Below are 19,971 nucleotides of genomic sequence, written 5' to 3' on the forward strand. Positions count from 1 at the left end.
GGGAATTCTACAGAAGCATCCTTTCCTTCCTCCTCTTGACCGCAGGAGCTAGCAAGGGGAGCCCAACACTTCTCCATGATACAAGAAAGGCAGAAACAACAACGCTGAGATTGAAACTGTCTGCCAAAAACCACTATTGAGGTATTTGCTGCTCTCATCCATTTTAAATCACAGTCTTTCCCAGTTTATGTGAATATGTTTATTTCAATGAAAAAATAAAAATTTTGCACATCTTGTAGATGTTGCTCCAGGGTTCAAAGCATTGAACTGAAACACTAAAACAGATAAAAGCAGCAGAAAAGCAATTAAAATACAACCATATAAAGATGGATGGAACTGGAGGAGATTATGCTAAGTGAAATAAGTCAAATAGAGAAAGACAATTATATGGTTTCACTTATTTGTGGAACATAAGGAATAGCATGGAGGACATTAGGAGAAGGAGGGAAGGGGAAAATGAAGGGGGGGAAATCAGAGGGGGAGAAGAACCATGAGAGACTATGGACTCTGAGAAACAAACTGAGGGTTTTAGAGGGGAGGGGGGTGGGGGGATGGGTTAGTCCGGTGATGGGTATTAAGGAGGGCACGTACTGCATGGAGCACTGGGTGTTATATGCAAATAATGAATCATGGAACACTACATCAAAACTAATGATGTAATGTATGGTGACTAACATAACATAAAAAAATTATAAAAAAATAAAATAGGGTTATACTACACAAAAGAAAAACAAAAACAAAACAAAAAACACCATACAAAGAGTGGGAAGCTACTGTGGAAGGTTATCTCAAAGCATAAATGCTGACGAATGTGCTCCCAGCCTGCATGAAAGATCAGTAGGTCCCCCAATCAAGATAGGGATGAACGTGCCAGCATCTGAGCTGAAAAAAGAATGTGGACCATGCAGAAGGCTGGGCAGAGGCTTGGGGGGGAGAGCAGGGGGAGGAGTGGTGTGGGGGACACAGACAAGGAAATGGGAAGAAGTGCTGTTAGCATCTTTCTGGGAACAACTGGCAGGAGAAAAGCAATTAGGCTGAGGCTGGCTCTGAACAACTACAGAGAAAGTAAGCAAAAGGCAGCTGGGCCGTGGCTGGAGCCATGTCTGGGATTGTTCCCAAAGGGGCACTGAGAAATGCCAACAAGAGGTTCATTGCCAATGGCTGCCTTTTAACAAGACAGCTCGAGGATTCCCTTGACATTTTTATCTCATCCATACCACTCCTGTTGTAAATAACCTGGGCTAAGTGAAGGGGCAATTCCTGGGTTGGAGCAGGATGGGGGCGAAGGTTCTTTAGTTCTTTAGAACAGAAATACTCCAAGTGGAATTCATGTTAGGAGTGTGGGAGGGGAGGCAGCTTGCCTCTTCCAGGTGGGCCAATGAGAGCTGGAACCCTTGCATAGTCAATGTCCTTTGGCACAGAACATTAATCAGGGTCCCAATAACTACACCAACTCCTAACCCATGATCTAATACACATTAGGCTACTCAGGGCTTTGGTTGAGGAGAGAGTGAGAAATCTAAGACTATACTAGGTGAGGTCAATGGATTGGGCACTGGGCTTCTGGTCCTACTCTTTGGGACCTCCCCTTTCAGTCAGTGAGACGTGAGAAGTCCTATTGCCAAAGCTGAGATTCCATTCTGGCATGGATTCTTCCAAACACTATGTTTTCTAAGAATCTAGGAGATGAGGCACAGGTTCCCTGGGATAGGCAGTGCAGTTTGGAGAAGGAGTTTCATCCTGCAAACATTTACAGAGCACCAAAGAGGATGAAAAGATGAATAATTTGGGCACCTGGGTGGCTCGGTTAAACATCTGCCTTCGGCTCAGGTCATGATCCCAGGGCTCTGGGATCAAGTCCCTCCTTAGACTCCCTGCTCAGCGGGGGTCTGCTTCTCCCTCTACCCTTCCCCCCTGCTCATGATCTCTCTCTCACTCTTACTCTCAAATAAATAAAATCTTAAAAAGATGAATAATTTATATATATGAACTTCCTTGAGGAGAGGGTCTCAGAACAGAACCCCTAGACAACTGCCAACCTGATGGATAAGCACCATGAGAGATTTATGCAGAGTATAGTGAGGGCACAGAGGAGAGAAGAATCTCTTTTAGCAAACACAGCTCAGTTTTCAAGGATAAGCAGGATGACGAAGTGGAAAAGGCTGCATGTTATGAGACACTCCGTGGACAATCTTGATGAAAAGAGCAGCTCAGAAAATACCCCCCTCGTGTTTTAATGCCCCATTTAGGGGAGTTTGGGACTGGTAACCAAACACCGCAGATGTGCCATTTGGGTCTAAGCTTTGGCATGAGGAAGGAAGAAGATTTCTAACAGCATGCTTTATTTCAACTTCTGAGATGGGCCCAGGAGGGAGGAGGAATGGGGGCTGGGAAATGCCTTCGGTAAAACACTAGTACACGTGGGACAGGGTATCCCAGAAGTGGGGTCTTACTAATCACAGCCTTCATCATGAGAAAGAGCTTGTTTCCCTGATGGTGCATGCCACTGAGGTTCCGCTCAAGGCAGGACAGAAACCAAGGTCCTTAGTAAAAAACAGTCTGTGGAAACTGGAGGGGGCAGAATAAAGCTTGACTTGAATGTGAATGACCCCAGCAGCCATGAGAACTTTCTGAGAGCACAGGGAGTACAAGGCTGGAACTCAGGTGAGGTGACTGAGGCACTGGTCTTGGGCACAAAATTTTAGGGAGTATTAAAAAAGTCAGCAAGATGAATAATATTTTAATACCACATTTTTTTCTTGTTTGAATTCCAGTATAATTAACAGGATTATATCAGTTTCAGGTGTACAATGCAGTGATTCAATGCTTGTCATAAGTGCCTCTCTTAATCCCCATCACCTATGTCACCCATCCCCCCCACCTCCCCTCTCGTAACCATCAGTTTGTTCTCTGTAGTTAAGAGTCAGGTTTTTTGTTTGTCTCTTTTTGTTCATTTATTTTGTTTCTTAAATTCCACATGAGTGAAATCATATGGTATTTGTCTTTCTCTGATTTTGCTTAGCATTATATCATCTAGATCCATCCATGTTGTTGCAAATGGCAAGATTTCATTCTTTTTTATGGCTGAGTGATATCCCATTGTATACATATATACCATATCTTCTCTATCCATTCATCTATTGATGGACACGTGTGTTGTTTCCATAATTTGACTATCATAAATAATGCTGTGATAAACATAGGGGTACATAGATCTTTTTGAATTAGTGATTTCATATTCTTTGGGTAAATACCCAGTAGTGGAATTACTGGATCATATGGAGTAATTCTACTTAATTTTTTGAGGAGACTCTATACTATTTTCCACAGCGGCTGCCCCAGTTTGCATTCCTGCCAATAGGGCACAAGGGTTCCTTTTTCTCCACGTCCTCACCAACACTCGTCTCTCATGTTTTTGATTTTAGCCATTCTGACGGGTGTGAGGTGTTTTAATGCCACATTTTAAAAACTCAAAATGAATGCCAAAATTCCATGATGAAGCAAATACCAAACTTTAAATAAAGACAAGATCTGACCCTGTACTTGCCTGACTTCGCCTCACTCATCCCACTGGTCCCAGTCGAAGGGGAGTGAACCTCTTGGAAATCTGACAGGAAAGACAGAGTAGCATGACAGAGAGCCAGGCAGCTCAACTATGACAGCAAACTGGTAGTGGCCTAAGGTCTCTGGGCCTTTGCACGGGGTGAAAAGCATCCTTCTTACAGATTTATGTAGAGCTATGTGAGGATACCCAGTATCCAGATCCACAGTCACCAAAATTTGTAGTTTCCAATCCACTGGAGAAGGCAGCAGGCAAGCCGTTCTGGCCCAGATGCCAGCAGAGAGACTGACCACACCCAACCGAGACTCAGAAGCAGAAGAACACTGCAAAACTCCATTAGACAGGGAAGAACATTTTTGGGGAACGTGCCAGCAGATCAAGAATGATCTGGAAGAGGCAGTGACTGCATACAACAAGGGTCCACAGAAGAGCCCTTGTCTTTTTCACAATTAGGGTTGGATATAATATAAACCCTGCAACATTTCTGAGAGAAAGATGATCAGACAGAACCAGGTATCATCATAACCAAGCCATCACAAGGACAGCGGGGCATGGAGGGCGATGGCCGATGAATCAATTTGCAAGAAGCTAAATATTCCAGAAGTTGTGGTTAAGTCCAGGTGGGCTTAAGCCAGCTGCTCCTTGCCAAGCAAGGCTGGCGACAGCTTCACAAAACACAGACATCAGCCCTGAGTATTCATAACAAAAACGATCACAGCCCTGAAGATTCCAGAAATGACCAGGTTATTTTGGTTCTATCATTTGATTCCCAAACCACAGGGAAAAAGCAGGGAGGTAGAGGGGGTGAGATGATAAAGTAGAAAAATGTCCAAGAACAGAAAACATTTCAGGTCATTAACTACTAATACTTCTTGACCAGTAGCTTCCCGGTCTTATTTATCACTTGGTTGAAAAACCCGTGGCTAACAACAAATGAAGTCAATGACTATTCGTGCTCACTTGACTTGGTCAGAGATGTTGCACCAAGTCTGTCACAATTAGGGAGCACCCTCAGTTGCCTTCTGCTTGTGAAACAAGTAGGATATGGAAATGATAACCCCAATCAAAGGAAGAGCCTGAGCTATCGATGACCTCCTTCTTGAGTCTAGGGATACTGCGACGGCCCACTCATTCACAGGTTTTCAACCCTGGGAAGACATGGAAGGCCTGAAGTTTAAGAAGAAGAAGGAAAAGAGGAGCAAAGGCTGTGAGGGGACAGGCTCCTCATGGTGGAAAGTAAGGACTCTTAAGCTCAAGAGCAAGACTTAGGGCAAGAAGGTAGAATGACTTTCATGTAACTCTCTACTAACAAATTCAGAAATATTCCACAGGACAGGATCCCTGGACCTTCCTCCATCGCTGACATGGAATCTCACCGGCATTCTGCATGAATCCCTACCCTGGTGCTACAACGGCTCACTTACCAACCATAAGAGTGGACCTTTGCTTGCTGAAAGCCTGGGGTAGAATAGGCAATGCCTCCGACCACTCCTTATCTTCACCTCAAATGTTTTACCGTGGGGTTCTCCCCTGCAATGCCCACGCATGACTCAGCCCAGTCACTAGAGTGACGAAAATCTTTCATGTGATATCTGGTCTACTTCAGTTCGTACAAGAAGTCCACGGAGCAATCAATGGTAAAAGAAAAGCAGAAGATAATGCAACCACAGGTCTCTCAAGATTTCAGTTTTTTTCTGATCTATCATTATTAGTGTGCACAATTGAGCAAAACAATGTATTTATCAGAATGTTAATATATTTAACGTAAAAGGCAATCAGTCAGGGGCAAAAGAAAAATTAAGAAAAATAGCACAGCAAAAGTATTTGAGATTTGAATTATTCCCTATTGCCCTTTCTGAAACAACAAAAAATCTGTAAATAATCACTTCTAAGCGATTATCAGAAATGGAAACTGAATCTGAGTACAAAATCAGGAGAATGCAAGACATAGTTAATGAATCTGGTTTCTGTCTCATGTACTACATAGAAGTGTAATTGAAGAAAAATAATTAAAATATAATTGAAGAAAAATAATTAACATATCCAAACTCTTTCTTGGGTACAGATATTTACAGTGACTAGATTTTTTTTTTTTTTTTGAGCAGGTACTCAAACAATAGAAAGATGCCCTGGTAAACACAGTGACTGGACAGAGTTAAGTACTCTCTGGGTTTAAAAGTTCCTAGCAGCAGAATCAAAGAATTAGAGGAAGACTGACTTCAAAACAGAGAGAAAAGCCCATTACAGTATAACTCATTATATCACTTCTTTTACAATAAAGAGAAAAAATAAATCAGATAAATATTGATTCAAGAGCTCTTTCTGTTCTAATTATGGCTTATTCCCATTCCCTAAAAGAGGCGTGAAAAGCCTCCCAACTATTGTGAATCATGGTCAAACTGAAACCTCCTTAAATGTATAAAATTCTACCATAAATTTACAGTGGCTACCACAAAACACTGTTTTCCAGCTATGCATGTCTTTATTCTCCTCCCTCTGAATATAAAACCTTTGAGAGCAATGCTCCCATCTTTTTTACCTCATTCATACGGTTTAATTCTCTCTACAAAGATGTTTCATAGACCTCACTGCACACCAAGAACACAATACACATATACAAGATGACCTCACCAGCTCTTTCTCATTAGGATAAACACTCCAAATTATCTGCTAACAGGGGTGAAGACATGAAATGACACCGATATATATCCATCCACAGCTCCTGATCCAGCATCCTTCCCACCAGTTGGGTGACCCCCCTTCTATAGGTGGTACAAGATGGCAAGCTGGCTCTGGGGAAATCACAAGGCCATGGGTGAAAGGAAAGCTACATGGCATGGCTAAATGGGGACCAGCCATGTTTAGGTCCCATTAACACTGCATTCTCTAACTCATCTGTCCACCCCCCTCAACACACACACCAAGAGTTGGAAAATGCCAGTTGTCTTTTGATGAACGTTCTTAACCAGGAGTTTCCTCCAGTATCATTGCCAGCTTCTCACCCCTAACACTATAGGCAGAACTTTCATCACAGACCCAGAACGACAAGAAGCCCAGCCGTCAGGTTCAACAACCTTCTGGATTAGGAACTAGCCTTTAAGGCACCGTTACCAAACGTTTTTTTGTTCAAACAGCCACTAAGAAAACGTTAAAGTTCTGTTTTTCACGTATTTTGAATTGACATTTACATTTCTTCATCATGATTTTAATTAATGGAAAAGGTTATGATTCTGGCATATTGGAAATACTACAATTTTTAATTAAAACATATCAGTTATTTAAATGTATCTAATGAAATCTAAATTCCACACCAATTTGAAAATCACCTTCACCCAACAAAAAAATGTATGAGCAAACTCTTCTTTAACAGTAAAAAATGCTACATTGTTCTCTTTTCTCCTCGAACTTACATTTCCATTCTACTTCCCCAAATTAATTTTCTCTCAATATAATATGTTTTAACTCTTGAGAGGCTTTCATTAATCTCCCTACTCTATTTCTGTGTAACAAAAGGTGTATAAAGTGATTTTTAAAAAATTTCATGTGGCCATAAGGCTTAAAAGTGTTCAATTTTCTTCTGGTTTGAAGTGTGACTACTAATGGACCCAACTGATCCAAACAGCATTAATGAATATTTATAACAATGTTAATGTAGTTAACATGGAAAGTATAATTTTATTTTCTTATTTTATTTTTATGTTTCTTTAGAAATGCATTTCTAAAGAAACAAATAAGCCTTGTTTATTTTTCTCCTCAATTACTTCATATACCCATGGATGAAGTATTCCTTATTGTTATAATAAGGTGGGAATTTAACATCATTTCCATACCTTTTCACTTTCCTAGATGTAAGCAGTAAGAACCCTTATTTATATAAACAAGAGAATGAAGGAGACTTATCATCAAAACATCTTTTTGTCTATTATCTTATAATTAGATTAGGTCCTCCTTCAATTTTGTTGAAAGCCAAGAAGTAAAAACTAACTTACAAAAAGATGTGTGGTCTGATCATTATATTCGTCCTCTTTACCAACACAGACACTAGCATTTTCATAGTCCTTTGTTGGTGGGACAAGACTTTTGCACCCCAGGACAACATACCACAGTAAGATTCAGAATGGGATGGGTAATAGCGGTGCTTTCCTTGTTTAAGAAGAAGAGGGACTATAATAGGTAAGAGAAAAAGAGATGTAGCAAAATCAGTTTTCAGAAAGAGTACCTATAGACAATGGGGACCATGAAATCATCTCCCTTAAACCATCTATACCTTCATATGTCTTGGAGAGTCTTCATGTTCTCCTGTGAGCATGGATACCCTAGCTGGGATACCGCCCTCCCCCCAGGCAAGAGTGTCATTGCCAGGCATTCTGTCCATTTAGCTTTATACACATAAAAGTGCATTCGGTTTGATTAATACATGAATTTCCTTACAGTATATCAGCTTGCAGCAGATACTATAGGAGAGGCAATACATTTTTTAAAAACACAGGATCATAATTCTTGTTCATTCTACTTGTAGAGATGAAAAACACCTAATAAATCATAATATCCTGACAGTATAGAACTTTCTTCAACAAAAGACTGTAAGTTCAACATTTTTAATAATGTCAAAAAAATGTGGAAATCATCCAAGTGTTTAATAATAAAAGTTACTAAATAAACATTACAGCAGCCATATAATGGAAGAATATATAATATTTTAATTTGAAGAACATATATTGACATTAGAAAATGTTCTTCATATGATGTGGCCTGAAACAATAAGCAGGAAACAAACATAAATAAAATTCACATTAATTTGTAAAAATGTGTATATGTAGGAAAAAGTCTGTTAAGAAAATCTGTTAAACGGTTTTCAGTGGTTATCCTTAGGTGGTGTAATTATGGACAACTTTCTTATTTGTTCTTTCCAAATGTCCCACACAGGGCATTTCTCTCATGATAAAGGGGGATGGGGATTGGTGAAGAAGGTGGGGAAACAGGCTCACTATCTCCAGGCTGTTGTATGTGGCTATAGAGTTTGTGAGAGATGGTGTCTAGCCAAGGGACCAGTGGGAGTTTAAATCCACCCCACAGGGTGTAGGACTGCTTCTTCCCAGCAGGGGCGCCATTTCCTAGTCTGCAGTAGAAGATCTTGTCATCTGTCTACACTCTCTTAGGTTTTGGTCATTTCTCTCCTTGACCAATTTTATACTTTCACCTTATTCTTCAGCTGCTTTCTTTGGATAACTGACTTCACTCATTCCACGGATGCCTAGAAATCATTGCAGTCAGGTTCCCATCATGCTAACCTCATGAACTATCCCAGTTCATAGATTTAAAAAGAGCGTTCGTTCGGTCAACAAGTAAAATGCTATATGCCAATGAGGTTATCTGGGCCTTCAGGAAAACACAGTGGGTGATTTTTACTCCCACTATATTTTACAACTCCAGTCTCCTTACCTTAGCAAGTGTGGAGGGATCTTGACAATGGTATCCACACCACCCAGGGTTTCTGCAGAAGGAAAATTCCAAAGTTAAAAATAAATATGTATAGACTGAGAATCTGCAGATAAATTTCCGTTAGTTTCTTTTTTCCCTGGAAATTCCTATAATTATAAATTAGTCAGTTCTCATTTATCTGCATGCAAGTCACTCATACTTAAAAATCCTCCCTTGATAGCTCAAAAGACTTCCTTGGAGGAGATAAAATTAGGATACATTTCCCTACAGAAACACAGAATGAGTAGCTAATTTTTTAACCTGAACCAGAATGCCAATTTAATCTAGTTACAACTGGCTAAAATGCTGTATTCTTGCAATAAAAACAGACAAAGGACAAGGGAAACAAAAGCAAAAATAAACTCTTGGGACTACATCAAACTAAAAAGCTTTTGCAGAGCAAAGAAAACAATCAACAAAAACAAAAGGCAACCTACTGAATGGGACAAATATTTGCAGATCATATATCTAATAGGGATTAATATCTAAAATATATGAAGAACTTATACAACTCATCACCAAAAAAAAAAAAAAAAAAACCCACCCCAAATAATCCAATTAAAAAATGGGCAGAGGACCTGAATAGGCATTTTTCCAGAGAAGACATACAGATGGTCAACAGACACATGAAAAGATGCTCGACATCACTCCTCATCAGGAAAATGCAAATCAAAACCACTATGAGATATTACCTGACACCTGTCAGAATGGCTAAAATCAAAAAGATAAGAAATAAGTGTTGGCAAGGATGTGAGAAAAGAGAAGCCTCATGCACTATTGGTGGAAATGTAAATTGGTACAGCCACTGTGGAAAACAGTATAGGGGTTCCTCAAAAAATTAAAAATAGAACTACCATAGCATCCAATAATTCCACTATTGCTGGGTATTTACCTGCAGAAAAAAAAAACAACCCAGTAATTCAAAAAGATATATGCACCCTTATCTTTATTGCAGCATTATTTATAATAGCCAAGATATGAAAGCAACCTAAGTGTCCCTTAATAAATGAATGGATAAAGAAGATGGGGTATAATATATATAAGGGAATATTACAAAGCAATAAGAAGAAGAATGAAATCTCATCATTTGTGAGAGGGTAGATGGACCTCGAGTGTATTACACTAAGTGAAATAAGTCAGACAGAGAAAGGCAAATACCATATGATTTCACTTATATGTGGAACTTAAAAAACAAAAACAGATAAAGAAAAACCAAAAATAGACTCATGAATATGTACAGAGAACAAACTGATGATTACCAGAGGGGGGTGTCTGGGGGATGGGTTAAATAGGTGAAGGGGATTAAGAGGTACAAACTTCCAGTTACAAAATAAATAAGTCCCAGGGATGAAAAGTACACCATAGGGAATATTGTCAATAATATTTTAACAACTTTGCTTGGTGACAGATGGTAACTACACTTACTGTGAGCATTTTGTAATGTATATAATGGTCAAAAGTTGTGCACCTGAAATTAATATAGTATTGTATGTCAACTAAACTTCAATTTAAAAAATAATAAATATAGAAGGGAAAGCTATTTCCTTGAAATACTGTTTCAATACCCTTAAATAATAATTTATAATTGTGAGAGACTTGATGTTCACAAAGCACTTTATGCAACATCTCATTATGCTCACATACATTTATGGCACGGTAGATTAAACTTTTTTTTTTAATCATCCTATAGTTAGGGATACTGAAAGGAGGCTCACCCTCAAATCTCATTAACCCAACCTGGATGTTCAATACTTTACCATTTTTGTGGATTATTCACACTACTGCTGCCTCCAATTGTAAAGATAATGAAACATTAGTCTCTCCCCCCGCCCCCCACTGAAGAGCTGTTCTATTTCAATAGCGCTAACAATTCTGTACCCAATTCCAACATGTGTGGTTGGGGAAGCCTTCCCCACATGAAGCAATTCTCTGACACCAGCTGGCTATCCTACCATTTAATTCAATTCTGACACCATCGACTAGGAGATAGCATCAGATCCCACAGGTTAACAGCTCAGTCCTACAGGACTGCACCCCGTCTTCAGACCCCAATCCCAAATCCAAGGTGTCGCCTGGGCTTCTGACCGACCAGCTATAGGTTGAAGGTTCTAATGAACCCTCTCCTTGGGTTCAGTTAATTTGCTAGAAGAGAAACATTTCACTTACTACATTACTGGTTTATTATAAAAGGACAAAACACAGGAAGGGCCAGATGGAAGTGATGCATATGCCAAGGTATGGGGAAATGGCGAGGAGCTTCCATGTCCCTGAGGGTGCCATTTTCCCCAAGTTTCCATGGGTTTACCAAGCCAGAAGCTCTCCGAACCCTATCCTTTTGGTTTTTTTATGGAGGCTTCACTACATAGGAATGATTAATTAAATCATCAGCCATTCGAGACTGAACTCAATCTCTAGCCCCTCTTCCTTCCCTGGAGGTCTGGGGTGGGATTGAAAATTCCAACTCTCTAAACACAGGATTGGTCCTCTTAGCAATGGCCCTCATCCTTAGGTTGCTTCATTAACATGACAAAAACACTTTCTAGTCCTCTTCACCTAGGAAATTCAAGGATTTTAGGGGCTCTGTGCCAGAAACAAGGACAAAGACCAAATATATATTTCTTATTAGAAATCCCAATATCACAAGCTCCGATTTGTTCCCAGTTTTTCAGCTCAAACTGTGTTGACTCCTTTCTTCATTGCTTAGAATCCATAAGCCCTGTCAATGTGAACCATTTTCATTGGAGAAGGAGAAATATTTCTCCCTGTCTGCTAAAAGATCAGAAGGGAAAAGGGACACCAGATGTATCTCTGAGAGTCCGGAGTAAGAACAGTCCAAAACATGATGACAGGATCTGGGCATGTTGTGGCCAATGGGGCAAATAGTGGGTGTAAGCAAGACAATCCGCTGGGGCGCCTGAGTGGCTCAGTCAGTTGGGCGTCTGCCTTCGGCTCAGGTCATGATCCCAGGGTCCTGGGATCGAGCCCCGCGTCAGGCTCCTTGCTCAGTAGGGAGCCTGCTTCTCCCTCTCCCTCTGCCTGCCGCTCCCCCTGCTTGTGCTCTCTCTCTCTCTCTGTCAAATAAACATATAAAATCTTTAAAAAAAAAAAAAAAAAAGACAATCTGCAAAACAGAAAGATGGGATCAGTAGGGTCAGTGATGCTGTGGCCGAAGTGGAAGAACTGAGGTCAGTCGTTAAGAGGAGACAGGATAACCCTAAAGTAAAGCCCTGAGATGCAGGGGCAGGGAGCAGATCCAAGGCCACTCGGGCCAGCGTGGCCTAGCCGTTTGCAGGGCAGGAGCCAGCGCCCAGGACAATAAGCTGCTGTTCTCCAAGGGGAGGTGCTGACACGAAGCAACCAAATCATTGCAGTTTTCCTCATCAGACAGAGGCGTGTTTATATTCAACTCAGGATGTTCAATAGCGCCCAACCCTACAACTGCTAACCAAGAACCTGAAGAAAGAAAAAGGACAAAGGAAAATCGCAGAGCAGCCATACTGAGCCCATCCTGCTCAAGTAGAGACGCTGAATAGGTATCTGCCCCGGGGTCTGCATGGCGGATGTAACTAGGATCAGCCTAGTGATGTGAACGGGTGCATCACATTCTCAGAAACTGAACTGAAGCTGGGGGGATGGATGTGGTCGACTCCAGAGGGGCTGGGAGTGAGAGAAGAGGGCTCAGGGCTGACTCTTGAGGAACTCAAGCATTCGGGCGAGGGAGAAGTGCTGAAGCTGGCAGAGGAAAAGGAACTGCTTCGAAGGCATGATAACAATGGGCAAGGCGTGGTCCCGGAGGCCAGGGGAAGACAGGCGCTGGGGCTGTTCCATGCGGCCGAGGATGCCTTGCTGGACGGAGGTCTGTGTACCTCATTCTTCACTGCAAGCTGGTGGCAAGATGGAGGAGGCAGATAGACAGCGGTAAGTGGAAGGGGGACTGGAAAGTGAGGTTGTGGCCACAAGCACTACAGACTTTTTGAGAGGTCTAGCTGTAAACAGAACAGAAACTGGCTGCAAGGAAAAGTAGGCGGGAAGGTAGAGGGAAGGAGGGTGGGGGGTAGACTATTCTTCTTCCCCTACCTGGCGTTCCAGCCTCTAGTTGTTTTTCTCCTCTCCTCCATTTTACACAAGTCCCCTGATATATGTAAAACACCACAAGTTTCTAAAATGAAGACATGGTCCCTCACCGTTCTAACGTTCCGACATTCTATGTCATCCAGCCGAAGAGCTCACATGCCTCCAAGATCACAGGTTCTCGAAGGAAAATGCTATGGTCTCCGCTCTCCACAAGCTGACCCCTTCCCTTATTCTTTCTATCCCCTTGTCAGACCATTTCCTCACTGACAAGAAAAATATCTAACAACCTAGATCGCACAAAATAGAAGGAAGATACATATATATCCCTTGCCAGTTATCATGTAGCCATTAAGAATACTGATTTTCAGAGAAGTATCAATAACATAGAAGATGCTAAAGCTAAAAACAAACAAACAAACAAAAAACAAATGACAGTCTGCCATAGATAGTATAACCCTTTGCAGAAGAGAAATACTCCAAAAGTGATTAGTGTTCTTTCTGGGTGTTGAGATTACAGGTGATGTTCATTTTTTTCTTTATACTGTCCAAATATTTTTCAATATTCTAAAATGAGCGTATATAACTTTTATAAATAGAAAAAAGGTGGTATCACTTAAAACCCAAGCAAGTCATTAATGGGCTGATCCGTTTATACATATCTGTTTCTCTTATGGTAGTTGCAGAAACCACAAAGAAGCATAAGGGACAGTCCCTACGTTCAAGAAGCACATGTCTACACTGTCAACATTTGCTGTTTTGACTGACCAGGCTTCGGAAAGAGAATCCTAAATTTGTTTTGAGGAAACCATCCCTTTCTGAATCAGGGATTTCAGTAAGCCTTGTGGCCTAGATCTAAGCCAGTTAGCCCATTTTACTCCTTAGCTAGAAGATTGGTTCAGGTACACACATGACCTATCAGGACCAAGAGAGAACAAGTGAAACCAAAGCCTGGGCAGGAGTGGACTGGAAGAGCTCCACTCTCTTGAGATGATCTGATGATGGGCCAAGTAGGAGATGACCCCTTTCTCCGGTGATGGCCTATGTGTGGCAATGACCACCCCCATCTCCTGTGATGGTTTCAGTGGGAAATGACTCCTCTCTCCTGTGATGTCATGGTAACCCCTCTCCCCTATAATGGGCCAAGTGGGAGATAACCCCTTTCTCTTCAGATGGACTAAGTGTGGAAATGACTCTTCCCTCCCATGATGGTTTTAGTGAGATGATCCCTCTCCCCTCAGATGGTCTAAGTGTGCTGATGCTTCTTTCTCATGAGATGGTCTCAGTGTGATGATTCACAAGCCCAAAGCTGTGGAGACTCATGCCGAGCGTGTTCATCTCCCCCAAAGAGAGTAGAGCAAGGTCCTTGAACAGTGTATAATTCCTGAGTCAAATTCAACCCACAGCCAGCCTTACAGGGGATATTCAGTGAATACAGTGAGTAAATTCTGTTTTGCTGAAGTCAGCTTGAATTAGGGTTTTTTGTTGTTGCTGTCGCTTTGGGGGCGGGAGGGTTTGGTCTCCTGAATACAATATTTCTCAATTATCCTGCCCCTAGAAGAATAGCTACAGCCAAATAATCCAAAGTCTCAGGTGCTCTAAGACAGTCATGAGGGCAGGGCTCTGAATGCAGAGGAGGAACGAATTTGACTGAAGAGCTTAGGGAACACTTCCTGTGTGAGTTAGGCCCTAGGAGTCTGGAAAGGGAATTCCCAGCGTGAGTAAAGGCAGAGCAGTGTGTGTGTGCCCGGTGTGCTTCCCGGACAGCTGCAGCTTATGGAACCCCTGGGGTGCACTAAGCAACAAGGGCTGGGGGGGTAGATTCTGAAGAGTGTTCTAAGGAATTTACACTTTAATCTAGAAAGAAATTATGGGGGTTGGGGGGGAAGTGTTTTATAGTAAAAAAAAAAAAAATTGATGGAATGGTGGAAAATGGACTGGAGTGGAAAAGAGCAGGAAACCACATAGCCTTTGTTCATGCTGCCTTCTCCCTCTGCATGCCCTCCTAACACACTCCTTATAGGGAGGAAGCATTGTACTCATCCTCATACCCCATGCTCAGAACAGGGGAGGCCTTCATAAATCCACAGTGTACCCATTCTTCAAGGCAAATCTACTTTAAAAGTCCCACCAGCTCACACCAATTTCCTCCCCACCCCACCCTTGACCCCATACTCTATGCCCTCTTCTTAGATCTGTTTTCCTGATTTACTCATTCCAAACTGCACACTCAATGTCAGGCACTGTTACTTAACTATTTCATGCACTTTGTCTCCCCTTGGTAACGACAGAACAGTCACTGGGAAAGGAATCACAGCCACTCGTGCGATCAGGTCCGACTCCAGGCTCGGCTCAGGTACCTGCCTCACCTCTGGACTTCCCAGGTAGCTTCAAGGATCTAAACTCAGCAACACGGCTGTTTAACCTAACAAGATGTTGAGTATCAAAATTTAAACATTAAAAATACTCCATTACTCTTCTCCTCCCTGTTATCTCAATCTGCTTAACTTACAGCAAAATAATAATGAACACAGGAAGGCATGTTTAAAGCGCAGTCAGGCCCCGCTTTATTATGTTACTCAGCCATCTGTGACCCTTCGTTAGAAGCATTTGGGAATCTAGCTCTGAATCACTCTGCTGAATGACAATGGCAATGCAAAAATAGTACTGTGGCTTTAAGAGCCTAGCTGCTCATTTATATCTGGTCCAGTATTCCTGTAACAGTAAACAATGGTCAAGTTCTGCCTACAAGATAAACTTCCTTGACATACGCAGATGTCAAAGAAAAATGATGTTGCTAGGATTGTCTGTACACATACACCCAATATATGTGAATTCCGATCTTCTAAATATTAACAGCGTCACCTAAAACACCACCGGATTCCACATTTAGCGGAAAACCTGCTAATGGCACTTAACTCTTTTCAGGTTGTACCACAGGGTGTCATAACAAGCACTGATTGCTTTCTGATTAAGAGAGAAAGAGATTCAATTGTATTTTGTAATTGAATGGTAACTGAGGAATCGCATGCAGGCTTGGGCCCGGCCAGGGGCCCCCAAGGCTGCCTTGGTTTCTCCTCCGCCTAATTTCTATCACTATCACCCAAAGTATGCTCCTGATCCCTCTGCATTCCCATCCAGACAATTCTGATTGCCCAAATTCGTGCCGAATTGGAATGAATGTCTTTCAAAAGAGTCTTCTTTGAGGTGGAGTTCTGCAAACCCGAGTCTGATGGGAAACACAAATGTGCCACCTGGAACTTATTTCAATACTTGCACAGCTCACAAATTTAAAATCCCACCTGTCTGACGGGCACACCACAGCAGAATTGTAGAGGTAACGCAATCCCACCCGTATGTAATGTTTCAGGTACAATAACCATGGAAGCTAATACTTAACAAGCTGGCCTCTATCCGAAAAATCGAATTAAAGAAGCCATTCCTTCCTGGTCACATTCGCCAATGTTTCGAGTTCGGGGTTGATGGTTCCACTTCCTTTTTTCCCACAGGCGCTTGGAATCGGACCCCTGGATTCGCACCGGCTGGTGGTCCTAACTCAGAGATGGGTGACCATCGTCCACCTTGCTGGGAATGTGGAAAAGGGGGCCTCCTGGCGGGGAGGACGGCGGTTCCCCATTAAGGTTTGGGAGAAGACCGAGACCAGAGAGGCGGATGGATGTTAACGCCCGAACCAAAATTCTCATATCCCACATCAATTCACCGAGGCAACTCTCGCAATCGCGCGAAATAACAGCAGCTCAGCGGGAGCCCCCACGCATCAGGGTCGGCTCAGCCCCAGCCCGCGCGGCCCTCCGGCGGCGGCGAGCAGCGGCGCGGGAGCCCGACCGGCCGGCAGGTGCTCGGCGCCCCGCGCCCCGCGCTTACCCAGGGCCCAGGTGCAGCTCTCCTTGATGGCTTTGTACTTGCTCCCGGACGCTTCCTTCTGCAGCTTCCTCAGGATCTCTTCCATCTTGACCTTCGCAGGGGCTCGGCCACCGACAGCGAGACGAGCGCGCGCGAGGCCGGGCCGGGGACGCCGCCGCCGCCGCCGTCGCCGTCGCTATCGCCACTGCCGGGCCCCGGGCGCCTAGGCGGTCGCTGCGCTCGCCCCCCTTCGGCCCCGCGCGGCGGCTGATGAATCACGCCCGCTCCATGCCGCGGGCCACGTCAGCCCCGCCGCCCCGCCCCGTCCGCCGCCCCGCCCGCCAGGGTCAGGTGCGCTCGGCGCGCGGCGGCGGCCGCTTGGAGCTCGGAGGCCGGAGGCCGCGGCCGGGACCCGCCGCCGAGGCAGGCCCCGGGGCCACGGGGCTTCGCTGGAAGGTGGAAGCGGATGTCCGGAGCTGGCTCGCCGGCCGGAGGTTGGCCGGGCGCGGCCCGAGGAAGCTTCTGGTCGGCGGCGGGCAGCCGGCGGGGAGGGGCCTAGCCGCTGCCCCCCCACCCCCACGCCGATCCCCGACCCGCGACCCCCCTGCGCCGCGCCGGGCGGGGAGGGGGCGGCCCCGCCGGGTTCGCGGAGCCCCGGGCGCGGTGTGGCGGCGCGCCCTTGCATCCCGTTGTCCGCCGCTCACTATTCAGTTAACAGCCCTTCTGGGCCACTCTTCTGTGACGGGGTCGGGAGCTACCTGTGAATAGACTGACTCTGCTCCACCGTGTACCAACACGATCTCGTGGAAGGGGTCCGGGGGAGAGGCTTCATAGCCCCATTATACACACGAGGAAACCAGGCCGGAGAGGCTAAGTTGCTTCCCACACCTACCAGAGTTAGCCTCAAAACACATTCCTGAATCCAAACCCCTTTTTCCTTCCTCTCTCGCACCCTTAGGCTGAACTTGGGAAACAGACTGTGGGTGATGCGGAAGGAAGGCAGCGTTAGCCAGGGCCTCAGGTCCTGAGAGAGCGTGCGCTGTGCTTCGGCAACTTAAGGGCCTTCGCTGATGGAGACCCCGAGATGGTTGTTGAAGGAAGGAGGGAGAGGAAAGCAGGCATCTCATTTGGCATCTCATTGTTTCCCTGTTGTGAAAACCGTGACTAGGAGCTAAGAAGGGATTTTAAGCACATTCGTTTTTCTTTAGAAATGTCACTGTAGTGGTAGTGAAAAAAAATTGCAAAAGAGTAACTGGCAGCTGGGAGAACAGTAAGGAGATTCCGCAGTCATCTAGAAATAAGTTAAGCCAATAGTAGGTGGAAAGGAATAGAGGAAAATACAGCAAGAGATATTTTAGGAGTCGAAGCCGTAGGATTTACTGACGATTGGGGTGGTTAGCATCTGGGGTGACTTCCGTGTTTCTCCATTGGGAAAGGGGAGGGTGGTGGGCCCCATCTTCCAAGCTAAAGAAGAGAAGGAGAGGGTTTGGAATCTGGGGAGTATACGAGTTCAGTTCTGAACATATTCAGGTGGAAAATGATAATGAGATAACCACAGCATGTTTCACTTATGGGCAGGAACCCAGGGCAGTGCTGTGTGATAGAAATGAGGATCTGAAAGCCTTCAGGTATTGAGTTATTGATGCCTGGGGTTTGGCAAAGATTGTAGGAGGCAGTGGATGGAATGGGCAGAGCAAGATACCAGGAAGGAAGTTGGGGTCCCCTTATTCTTTTTAAGAGTATTTATTATTACTTTATGATTAAAAACAAATTTACTTATGCTACAAACTAAAAAAATAGTAATTTTACAGATATAAAGTTTAAATAGCTTTGTAATAAAACTTTTACAGAGTATTTAAAAAACAGGTACATTTGCACAGTCTAAAAAAAATGGGCAATGATTATGAAGTCAGTCCACAAAGAAATACAAATAACTTATACAACCTATGAGAAATGTTCAAGCACCTACTTACCAAAAGAGCACAAGCATTTAAATAAAATGTGGTTTTTAAAAAGATTTTATTTATTTGACAGAGAGAGAGAGCACAAGCAGGGGGAGTGGCAGGTAGAGGGAGAGGGAGAAGCAGGCTCCGTGCTCAGCAGGGAGCCTGATGCGGGGCTCAATCTCAGGACCCTGGGATTATGACCTGAGCCGAAGGCAGACGCTTAACCAACTGAGCCACCCAGGCACCCCAATAAAATATGATTTTTAAAAAATCAATCAAATTGGCTAAGAGCTGGCCTACTGGATCCTCCCGTGTTATGGGTACTGGTGGAAGGATAATCCTGGAGGATTCTGGATGTGTAGACAGCATAGATATGGCTACGATTTAGCAATCCTACTTTTAGGAATTCATCCTAAGCAAGTGATTATAGAAGTGGATATTCACATTAAAAAAAAGAAGTGGATAAAGATTTTTCTACAAGGATTTCAATGTGCTGTTCAATCATTTTTAAAAAATTGAAAACTATCCACATGTCCAACAGTAGAGAAATGGACAAAAAAATCCATGATGTATCCATAAAGCAGCATATTATATAGCCTTTAAGAATAATGTAGGAGAGGAATACTGAATAACATGAAAAGAGGTTGCTACTACATAGTTAAATGAAGTAAGAAGTTTGTAAAATGCTACTACATACATCCATGCACTAAATGATCCCAATTTTATTATTTAAATATTTGATGTGGATGTACATACAAGTTTTTTAAAAAATACACATGCATACACAGGAAAATAAACATTTTTCTTTTTATAATTGCAAAGTGTTATTTTGTTTAAGTGGTAGAAAAAAGAAATAAAAGTAGTGTACAGACAATGGCTACAGAGAGGACAAAGATAAATACAGAAATGGATCAAATGGATGCAAGAGTTTAGCTAGGTAGCCTGCCCAAGAAGAATAATGAAGGCAGAGCCTGGTTGCAGTAGATGAAGAGCCGGTAGAACTACATGTGTAAAGAACCCACTCAAACTGTTGGCTATGAAGGAAAT

At 43.3% G+C, this 19,971-nt stretch overlaps 1 protein-coding gene across 1 annotated transcript in view; it reads right to left on the reverse strand.

The window, feature by feature from the left end:
* ARFGEF3 (ARFGEF family member 3) overlaps positions 1–17,225 on the reverse strand; it is a 165,562-nt gene extending 148,337 nt beyond the window's left edge. Inside the window, exons 1-2 of the mRNA XM_032407797.1 lie at positions 17,000–17,225; positions 9,005–9,056 (exon numbers count right to left, since the gene is read on the reverse strand). Of these exons, the coding sequence (XP_032263688.1) occupies positions 9,005–9,056; positions 17,000–17,084 (137 nt within the window). The 5' untranslated portion in view covers positions 17,085–17,225. The remainder of the gene's footprint in view (positions 1–9,004; positions 9,057–16,999) is intronic.
* Between the last annotated feature and the right edge of the window lie 2,746 nt (positions 17,226–19,971).

The sequence above is a fragment of the Phoca vitulina genome, unplaced genomic scaffold (assembly GCF_004348235.1).
Source record: "Phoca vitulina isolate PV1807 unplaced genomic scaffold, GSC_HSeal_1.0 scaffold9, whole genome shotgun sequence".
Taxonomy (NCBI): domain Eukaryota; kingdom Metazoa; phylum Chordata; class Mammalia; order Carnivora; family Phocidae; genus Phoca; species Phoca vitulina.